The sequence below is a fragment of the Syngnathus leptorhynchus genome, chromosome 6 (assembly GCF_054491065.1).
Source record: "Syngnathus leptorhynchus isolate UIUO chromosome 6, UIUO_Slep, whole genome shotgun sequence".
Lineage (NCBI taxonomy): Eukaryota > Metazoa > Chordata > Actinopteri > Syngnathiformes > Syngnathidae > Syngnathus > Syngnathus leptorhynchus.
This window is the reverse complement of record NC_141200.1, coordinates 10,493,608-10,505,059: the sequence shown is the minus strand read 5'-3', so window position 1 is coordinate 10,505,059 and position 11,452 is coordinate 10,493,608. Positions and strand designations below refer to the sequence as shown.

The 11,452-nt window shown below is 40.1% G+C and overlaps 1 protein-coding gene across 2 annotated transcripts in view; it reads left to right on the top strand.

The window, feature by feature from the left end:
* Positions 1-223: 223 nt before the first annotated feature.
* The window catches only part of mrpl23 (mitochondrial ribosomal protein L23), an 80,827-nt gene continuing 69,598 nt past the window's right edge, over positions 224-11,452 (top strand). For both annotated transcript variants that reach the window (XM_085915316.1, XM_085915317.1), the window contains exons 1-3: positions 224-362; positions 852-974; positions 8,586-8,668. In XM_085915316.1, the coding sequence (XP_085771442.1) occupies positions 229-362; positions 852-974; positions 8,586-8,668 (340 nt within the window). In that variant the 5' untranslated portion in view covers positions 224-228. The remainder of the gene's footprint in view (positions 363-851; positions 975-8,585; positions 8,669-11,452) is intronic.

Here is an 11,452-nt window from a genome sequence, read left to right as displayed (position 1 = left end):
TGTTTCTTGAGGCGTACATGTACTCACTGAGTGATAAAGTAATGAAATCTATGTGCCAGTGGCAAGGTTTCAACAAGTTAATTAAAAATACAATATTACACTGCAAACGTACAACAAACATGGGACTTTCACAAAACAATCCAGCTTGAAATTTGTCAGAACAGGCTGCATCACATCACTACATAAAAGTGACCAAAATAACAATCAACGCTCCGGTGATTTCTGCGCATGCGTAGTGCGTTTGTCCCCGGAAGTTCACTCACATGTACGGAGCAGATCCAACCTTGGAAAGCCTACCGAACAACTAGTCAAACCTATGTAACGCAACAAACTACACCAAGGATGCCAGTAACGCGACTCCTGTAAGTTATTGCATTCTGCTATTTCAGTTAGAATAAGCGCGATCACAGTCATACCACCCATTTAGTCCATGGTCTCCACTAAAGCTGATGACATGCACGATTCCCTTCCGACTTGACCCAGCCACCGTGCTCATGTCGTGTTTTGTTTATCTTTGTTTAACTCAAAGCAGTGAATGCATGCTGAAGACTGAACAGTAACAGCGTTTTGCAACACGACTGTCACTTGTGGTAGCCTGGTATGCTAAAAACAAGCAGCAGCGGCTGTGCTGTAGGTCACATTGACACACAACACATTGGAGATGCACCCATCTGCTGTAAATTGGGTTAGAAAATGAATCTCCCACAATCTTTGTAAACACTCCCGCATGCGTAATAAATAAATCCAGGGCTAGATGCCCCGTTTAACGTCTAACGAAGAAATAATCGAAATAGCACCCCACGTTCCCAAGACCGATATAAGAATGATATGATACATTGTTCTCTTTGCAGATATCCTTTCTACCAGTTGGGTAACCCCCAGCTGAGACTCTTCAGACCGAACTGGTTCTTGAAGCTGGTGAGACCTGGAAAAGAGCAGCCTCCTGACACAGTCCAGTTCCGCATCCCAATGGAGTAAGTCACACAGCGCAGCGCACTTCTTGCAGAGATCCAATTGGCATTAGGCCAGGCTACATATTGATATGTATTTGGGCTGCATAATATGAAAAAATATGCATATGGCAAAGACATCCAATAAGTTTACTTTGGAATTGTATGCTTTTATCAGAATTTGATCAGTCAGCTGCAAACTTTGCCATCACGCACGCACGCACGCACGCACGCACGCACGCACGCACGCACGCACGCAATTAAAAGATGAATGGATTGATTATTTTTCAGTTCAGTTTTACTTGGACTACTTCACAACATACATTGTATGTTCATGACTATGCTTTTCATTAACCAGCCAACAACCAGCCTATAGAAATGTACAATATTGTTTTAGGATGTCTTTAGTGTAAGTACGAACCGCTATGTAATGAAATGGTTTAAGATCATCTGCACTTTGCATCATGGCCACAAGGTGGGGGGACAACCTTAATAACAGAAATCATAAGCGTGACTTCGCTGTCCAGAATGCTTTCAGCACCTTTTTATCCTCTTTATTGCGCGAGCTGTGTTGCAATGATGACTTATGAATCGCTGTCACAGGCAGTATAGTGGAAGATTAAGTCAAAGGTATTTATTTGACTGGACAACTGTATGCCAGATGTCACGCTTTCGTCACCTTTAGGTGCCAATGTTAACATCAACAGTGTAAAGAGAACAAAAAAGTTACTGCCTAAAACGTCCTTTGGAATAGCCCATACAGACGTTGACCAATTTATTTCACAGATGAATGGTTCATTTTCAAAAAACAACTCTGCCTTTCAAATACTCATTGTACTTGCCATTTATTAGTGTGAAGGCCTTCGCCTTCACACTATTGTTTTTGTACTTTATTATTATTATTTTTTTCTTCTTATTATTATTATTATTAAACAACTTATTCCTAACTACTCCCACATGCTTTAACCGATTCACCCCATTCCAACTTCCACACGTTCCAAAAATTCACGGCATGTTTGCTACCATTTTTTTTGTTCATAACATTTACCGTTTTTGCGTAATTAACAAATATGTTCCTTAAAATCCCCCATTCATTCTTAATGGCACATTCAACACGAGCCATTTTCCCGAGTGGGTTCGAATCTCACATTGGCCGTTGTTTTTTTTATTCATTCATTTATTTATTTAATTTTAACACATCATTTTAATCATTTATTTTATTCAACAACATCATCATAATTAATTTACCATTTTTATCTTTTAATCGTTTTATTTCTCATCATTTAGCATCATTCCACCCTCAATGTCGTGAGTTCGAGTCCCGAGTTCGAGCCATTTTCCCGAGTGGGTTCGAATCTCACATTGACCATTATTTTTTATTCATTCATTTATTTATTTAATTTTAATACATCATTTTAATCATTTATTTTATTCAACATCATCATCATTAATTTACCATTTTTACTTTTCATTTAATCATTTTATTTCTCATCATTTAGCATCATTCCACCGCATCAATAGTAAGTCATTGTTTAGCTCAGTAGGTAGAGCATCAGACTTCCACCCTCAACGTCGTGAGTTCGAGTCCCATAATAGTGTGAAGTGTCTTCGCCTTCACACGCAATTTCTCCAGAAATTGCAAATTCTAGTTGTGTATGTTATGATCCTAAATGTGCAACATAGATGTAATGCTAAAATATTTCAATGAATCCCCTTATAATAATGGTTACCAACTTCATTTTTAAATCTTATTTTAGGAGCCCTTGATTACACTAATGAACATGAGTTTTAGTTTACTGTGTGGTGCTACACAGGGCTATTTTTCACTACAAAAGCTTCCTGATGTTTATCCAATTTGTTCAATCTACGTCATTAAGCCATCAAGATATTCCGTCCTCTTGTGTTTTTCCACATGTTTATGGATTTAATCATCAATTCTACATCTTGCGAGTGCGGTAGATTTTGCAAACCAACTTATTACAGTATCACTATGTCATGAACGTCAACACAAAATTGTTGCTGTCGAATAGATTCCGGTTGCCTCTGTGAGCCGAGGTCTCTGAGGTTAGCAGAACTGAGAGGCCCAAAGCCTGCGCTGGGGAGAAAAATAAAAGATTAAGACGGTGGGTCTCTGGTGGGTTTTTGACTGTAATCTGTTCATCCAGGTGCTCAGGCTCCTACCAATGTGACTCTTGTCTCTTGTCTGCCGATTTCCAAGAATGCTTATATAATTTTGTGTGTGTGTGTGTGTGTGTGTGTATACACCTGGTGGTACAAATGTGTTTGTGTATTCTCATATTGTAAATAACTAAGATTTCTAGAGATGCTTAGCAAAATGCTATCATAGGAAGATAAAAGGTAAAATACACAATACACTACTTGGCTCACTTTAAATCAGATGGAAGCATAACCTTACGACTGACGTGACCACTTGTCACTGTATGGGAGTCAGCTTTGTGTGTAAACATGCAGTGCCTGCATAAACATACATGGATGCTGCTACAGTGAACTCTGAAGTCAAACGCCACTGGTGTACAATTTTCAAATTTGACCATAATTTGACCGAAAATATGGATTTAAAGTCGAACAAAGCGCATCATGCGTGTGTTTGTGTTTTGTATTTTAATACAGTGCTTAATGTAATGCTATCTTTGTGAGACTGCTTAAAATACAATTTTAACCTTCCCCTGTTTATTGGCATTACAAGAAATTGCGAGTTCAAAGTTTGATGATGGAACTGGCTTCTTGAAAAACTTTCAAAATCTATGCAACAGGAAGTTGGCCAGCATCCCTGAATGAATAAACAAGTCTATGGCTCCGTAGATGGACAGATCCACACATCAAATATCAACTCCAACTTATTCATACATTATTATGGTAATAAAAGCTGTTGCTATAGGCCTATTTAGCGTAGGCAATGTTTGTGCTGATAAGTTGTAATGCGGAACAGCTGTTAATGAGAAGTGGTAATGTTGGCGTTCTCAGGCATTTAACACAATGTGGCCTTTGTTTCAAAAGCCGCTTTCACACGTTCACAGCAAACTTTAACTTATAAGGATGTTTCCCCAAAGGGCCTGCTTGAGAAAAAAGAAATGTCTGAACTACTCTCGCTACGCTCTCCTCCCTACAGCACTCTCCATAATTATTGGCACCATTATTAAGATATCTCTATCTATATCGCAATATGGCAAACTTAAGGCTCGGGGGCCAGATCTGGTCCGCCACATCATATTATGTGGCCCGTAAAAGCAAAATAATGTGTGTCAACTCAATGTTTCTTGTTAAGATATTAAACTCTAAATAGTCTTTCTTTTTAATAACAGTGATATATTTTAAAAATTTTTGTGATATCCCAATTTCAAAATAAATTAGTAAATTGTTGAACTTTTCTGTTGTGTGTACGTGATAATATCCACCCATTCATTTCTATTTAACTCATTAATGGCCCCACAAGGGACACCATAACTCTGATGTGGGTACTTTCTCTGCCAGACACCTGGGCTGTCCTACCAAAGAGACGTATTTCTTTGTCATTGGATTGTTCTTTTACCTTTGTGCTGTCAGTATTTTCCCTTTGCTCTCATTATCAAATTTCTACGTTTCCTCCCACTAGCCCTTATTCCCAACTTATTTCTCTCACCTGGCATGAGTAAAGACATACAAACAACACAGGACAACAATGCTGAACAGACTGTTCAGTCTACTTCTCAATCACATTTCATGCAACTATGCTGACAAATAACTATGAAACCAGACCACGCTGTGGTTTCTCACTGTAATCTGACTGGAGAAAACTGAGCCCTCCTCACAGTAGCCACCATTGTCTGGCACCTATACAGTACGGTACCTATTAGATCAAACCATTCTGGTATCCCGGTTGTGATCGCTCTATGTTTGCATGTTCCACTTTACGAATGCATGAGTAAAGATGGAAACCCTTTGCATGTAATTAACCTTTATGCATGCCATGGGATCAACTGAGCAGGTTAATTAATGAATTAACGAACAAATGACCACTGACTCGACATGCACACCGTACAATGTTTTCAGACTTGGCTTATTCATGAAATAAATTCAACAATATCTGCGGAAAGAGATTTACTTAAATTATAGTACATACATTGTCACAATAATGGAGAAACAATTTAATAATTCCCATCTTTCCTCACTGAAATTAATGGAACAATTTGCATTGATCAATTCATTGCAACTCCCGGTGCCTGCAAATTGGCCACAGCGCAGGTATACTAGTTGTCTTTGCATTGTGTTGGCTGATTTAGTGCCAAGTATTTTAAAGCCCTTAGAAATTACGTATATACTGTGTTATATACAGAGTAAATTCTGGCAGTTTGGCTTGCTTCAAATTTGCCAAGATACAGACCATCGCTCTATTGTGACTTCCACCGTCCCCTCTTTGATCTATTTTTGTTATTTTGTCAGAGCAAACCCTAAACAATAAACGTACTGTAATCCTTCACACGCTGCTCTTATATTCTCAATTTCTCAGCTGTCCTTTCAGTTGTCAAGTCTCAGGTTTCTCAGTGACTGTCTCACTAGACAGTCTGCTATTATCATCTTGATACTTAGTGTTGAGCAATTTCTGGATACATATTGTCTGGTAAATGGGAGTGCTAAGTTAACGAGTGTTTTTATCTCCACCCGAACATGACAAGAGGTCAAAATGACAATGCGTGGCGGCTTTATTTGGTCTTTCATTTGTGCAGGAAACAACTCTCCTGTTTCATTCTTAACACTAATCTCCTGTGACGTGAATCACTGTTTGTGATGATTTACAGTACCGTATTTTCCGGACTATAAGGCGCACCTAAAAACCCAAACTTTTCTCAAAAGCCGACAGTGCGCCTTATAGTCAGTCCGGTGCGCCTTATATATGGACCAAATTACTAAATTTAAACTGGCCCGAAGCATTGTGTCATGAAATCAATCACAAGTGGCCCGCTGAAGACTATGAATCATGAATCAAAAAGACTATGGATCATTATTTTGTGATTATAAAGTAATTTGTTGCGTCTGAAGTTGACATAAAAAAGATAAAATGGAGAATGATTTGATTTGGATTAAAAATCTGACATGATGCATTAATGGTGCGCCTTGTAGTCCGGTGCGCCTTATATAAGGACAACGTTTTAAAGTGGGCCATTCATCGAATGTGCGCCTTATGGTCCGGTGCGCCTTATAGTCCGGAAAATACAGTCGTTGGATTTCACCCACATGTGTGTATTTGAGTTTACCACCTCTAAACTGTAAGGCGGACGTGTTAACCAGCATGTCAGCACAACTATTAATATGGAATTCGGTAAAGATTAGCAAATTGGCATGGTCCTTAACCGTTCCAGTTTCTCATCTGGCCCATTTGGAAAAGTAATTGCCCACCTTTGCTCAATTTGGTCTTGCAGGCTATTGCTGTATTAACTGCTCTTGTCATCAAATGCCACCATATATGCCTCTGTCTTGTTTTGTCATTTTTGGGCTATGCCCTTTCACCTACCTTGCGCTTTCAAAGGACAGGTGTAATTAGACCGCTCTAAACTACTTGAAACTGATACTCTTAATCTTCTTGGCTCCGTGTGAGTAAGGCCACCTTTTAGAAACACCCAGAATCTTGAAAGGTCAAGCAGTGGATAAATTTCATCTGGGATTGTCTGTCATATGAATGCAGGTTAATCTGTATGTTTGGCAGAATAATGGAGCAAACAAAAATAATCTACTATAATGCTCCAAACACTGTCAATAGAATACATTATGTCTATCTAGTTTTACTATGTATTTAATCAATGAGCTGTCTATTCGTGGACCTTTTGATATTAGATTTCAGCGTTTTTTTCCCCCCACAGTATAAAACACGCACCTAGTGAAACATGATCTATTTACTGGGTGAAGTGGGCAGTTTGATTTGCGCATTCTGGGAGGAGTATATAAAAGTACATTCATTTAGCATGCACGGTGTGATTTCTCAAATGTGATATGAATAGGGTGTGTGTGTATATATATATATATGTGTGTGTGTTTGTGTGTTAGTGTCTGTGTGGATGTGTGTGCATGTTTGTGCATGGCTGTTTTATAGTTAAGATGTAGGTCAGATACGTTCTAGGACTGGTGTCACAAAACAGATTTTGAATCCAAAGCACAAAATGTAAGTTTCCCCCCCTGAAGTCTCCACGCTCTTTTTGAGCCACAACTTCACTCCTGGAAGAATTCTGGAGTCCTCCTCGGCTCCATTGGCATGGGCCACGAGCATTGTTTTCCTCCACCTCTTCAAAACGGGTTCCCTTGATCACTCTCAATTTTGGGGAAAAAAAACAAACCACACGGAGCCAGGTTGGGTCAGTAGGAAGGTTGCTCCACTGGAATGTGTTTCTCAGCTAGGAACTGTTGGATGCGCATAACATCGTGAGCAGACATGTTAGGTTGAAGCAGCAATGAGTTGCTCCAACTCTCACCTAATGAACTGAAAGAAAGAAGCGGATGCCACAGAATCTCTCTGTCGACATGATACCCCAAAATCCAGTCAGGGTGCTTCAACCGTAGTTCTTACATTTGGTCCCCCTGGTCCTACCCAAAGATCCATGACTGGTCTGTCGTCATCACTCACTCTGCTTATTCCTTGACGACCTCTCACAGAAGATGTACTCAACTTAAGAATCAAAGAATAGCTTGTGGATAAAAGTTCAGAACATTTGAAGGCGGAAACTCAATAGTTTTAGTTTGACATCAGTGTTTTTGTCGCACCAGTCCTGGGGCTTTGCTAACACACTGCACGTGCAATATGAGATTACAATTCTCGACCCACAAATCCTACTTTGTCTTAGTTATGCACAAATATGGAGTAGTGTAACCAGCTTTTCATAAAAATTAGTCAGCTTTGCCAGAATGTACAATATGCCATTATAGCGAAAAAGGCCATTCCTTGTCCAGCAAGAAACACACATGACCTCATCCTGAGTTTAAAGGAGTCCTTGTGTTCACAGAATCAATTTTTTTTCTTTGCCTCACCTAATATTTTTCCAACATTGTGTTGTATCCTTGAGAAATTCAGGCATACGCATTATCCCACTCAATCAAAGAAGCGTGTAATGTGATAGAAGACACCATATCCGATGTACTTATGTTAGACCACAGCGTCAGTATAAAGCACTTTGTCAGACGCATTTGGGAAGTGCTCTCTACCAAGCTAATCAAATTCGCTAAATTGATTAGCAGTTAAAAGCCTTTCTTCCTCTGGTCAAAGCAGTACGTTTCAAATGCTGCCCAGTGGGCTAGCGGGAGCTTCAATGGTCCAGCAGATTGACTGGGGCCAGGTCTGCTTCCTGTATAGGATTTCACTACGCTCGATCAATACACGCAGAGAGCTAATTGGGTGAAGACTGACACTCACATTTCTATTCTTCTGGCTTTTTATACCACAAAGGGATCAAATCTGAATTGTAGAATGTTTGATGAAGCACCTTCTCTTCAGTACTAGATATTAAGGAAATGTGACTTAGCCACAATTATTTCTGGATAGAAACAATATAAACCATTAAACACAACTAAAAATATAACTTGTGTTTTCTTCTCCTTTCCGGAACCTGCCTGTGGGTTTTTCTCCCCTCTGCTGGGCTGACGTGTGGGCAGAATGACAAAGTATGATGTCAAAAACTACCTGGAGAAGGTATACAGTGTTCCAGTGGGAGAAGTCCGCACCAGGATACAATTTGGTGAGTGTCATTTCACTTTTTAAAAATCTTCTTCTATTCCTTTCATCGTAAATGTATTAGCTGCCTTTGCGTCGCAAGCACAGCTATATCATGAGACTCAGAGAGAATTGTACCGATCTGTGGACGGCCACAGATAGATACATTGTCTATCAAGACAATTAAGTGCCATGATAGTGAAACAAACGGACATAAGTGTGCAGCAACATTCCTGCTGATACAATCTTCTGGGGCATTGCCATCACTGCAATCACCAAAGTTGAAAAATTGATTGATAGAGCGCTAATATCCTGTCCATGTTGTGCCCTATATTTCATTATGTCCTTTCCCACAGAGTAAGATGTAAAGTCACTTGGACAAAATCCTAATGGATAAACGCTAATTTTATTCCTACGCTCCGATTGTTAGTCATATGCGTGCTGACGCTCCTCCACTGCCAATGTAGCTCTGTAAACAACCAGAATTCTTCGTAGATCTGACAACCCAGTCAAAGGCATGAGTGAAGGGCCTTGGTGATTGATGTGACCAAGAACCTTGGGTGTTCGTCTGAGGCACCAGTATACTTACTGCCTTATCATAGCATTTGTGCTGGGGTGTTCCTGTAATTAAAGTATTTCAGTCTAAAACTGATGATGTACTGCTTTTGGGCCATTTCTAGCTGCTTTGATTTAGATATTCGTCCCAGGCCAGAGTCTGGGCCACTGTTAATCTTGAACCCTGTCAAATCTAAGCAATGTTCTGGGAGGGACTGACTAACCTTTCCAAGATTGTGTGTTTGTCCTTTTGGCACTTATGACCATCTTTTCTGATCATTTCTCGGGCTCAGGTAGAGTTTTTTGCTCACCCTACTTACAAAGGCTCTTCTACCTCGATTGCTCCGTTTGGCCGGGCGGCCACTTCTAGGAATCGTCTTGGTTGCTCCAACGTTCTGTCATTTAATAATTATAGAGGCCACTGTATTCTTAGGAACATGAGTAAGTACAGCGGAAAATTATTTGTAAACTTGCCCAGTTCTGTGCCTTGCCACAATACTGTCTCTGAGTCCTTCCAGGCAATCCCTTTAACCCCATGGATTGATTTTTACTATGATATACTTTGCCAGCCTTTTAAGACATATTCTGTATTTGAATTGAACACAGATGGATTAACATCATACACATTTCTATGAGGCTTACATTGTGTTTGTATGTCTGTACTCTGCAGTATATTTGTACATTCAAGTTGATTGGGAGAATGTAAAGTGTCCTTTAATATTGAGTACAAGTCACAGTAAACAATCATCATACATTTTATGTTTGTGCTACAGTTTTGTAGATTACACAATCCCCTACCCCACTGAGCAGCGAACAATCTCCTGTGTCTTCGAAGGCAGCAAATGTTGCGTTCTCGTCAGTCCATTCAAGTTCGCAAATGTTTACCAAACTGTCGCCAGATGTTTGGCAGACGTCCATCTGTATTTGTGTCTCCCAAGGGAATTTTTAACATATTTTGAACACAAACATGTTGAAAATTTCCTTGTAATTAAAAAAAGAAAAATCCCCAAAATGTTTGCGAACATTTGCGACCTTGAACAAACCCTGACAAACTCAGATGTGAACGCAACATTCGCTGCCTTAAAAAACTCGCAATTGTTTGCCGCTTAATGGGCTATAGGGCAGTGGTTCTCTACCAGTGCACACAAGTGTAGCATTAGAAATCAATTAGCCTACCATGCATAATTTTGGAATGTGGGAGGAAACCGGAGTACCTGGAGAAAACCCATGAGCGCACAGGGAGAACAAGCAAACGCCACACAGGAGGGCCAGAGCTGGTATTCAAACCCACAACCTCCACATTGTGATCCAGTTGGCTGTTGCCTGTTGCCTATTAATAATAATAATAATAATAATAATACATTTGCTGGATGCTAGAAACCCGTGTAATGAGCCATGTGACATCTTTTTGAAAATTCCATCGTCTGAATTTGGTATGGTACGACAAAAGACAGAACAACATCTGAATGTGTAAGTAAAAAATGAACAACAATATAATTGTATAGTTCTGCTACTATTGAAAAATGTGTCGATCCAACTTGTAACTATAGAAACGGGGAATATTATCCTTGTTCTCCTCCATTGTGAAAGACTCATCAACACTGTTTATTATTAGGGTGGTGTCATTAAAGCTTGGCAAAAGGAGAGCCCCAAGGTGGAAACAGGAGTTACTGGCAGAGGCGGCTGGAGAAGAAAGGGGTCTTTCGGGGGCCTCTGTGATCCTGTAGTGCGTCAGAGAAGGTATCCCTGTCTATGTTGAGAGTTCCACTCCATTGGCAGCATAAAGACAGGAAGAAGCAAAAAAAGAGTGAGGGGCGCAAACGACCCTTTCTTCCCTCCATGGGTAGCAGGGGTATTTTGGAAGGGGTTTCCATGGATACCCTACTGGTCTGGGATTTGTAATGTGATATCTGGCTGCCAAACCACAATCTCTAAGTGGGAGAAAGTGGGAGTGGTTGCGTTTGCTAGTGTTCTATGAAAGCGTTGCCTGTGTTTTAGTATACGTTCGGAAAGGATTACCTGAAGCTGAAATGTTTTTCCAACACGCTTGTGTGTTTTGGGATCCGCTTGGTAGTTATTTTATTGTTTATGGAGGCAGGGGTCAGTGTCTTAACAGAGGTAGTCATATTTCCCTGTGGATTTTCTCAGCAACGTGACCGCAAACACGCATAGAGCCACACACACATCTTACCTCTCTCTTCCACTCACACAGGGACCTCCACTTGGCTTGGGGAGGGTGGGTATTAGGGTTTTA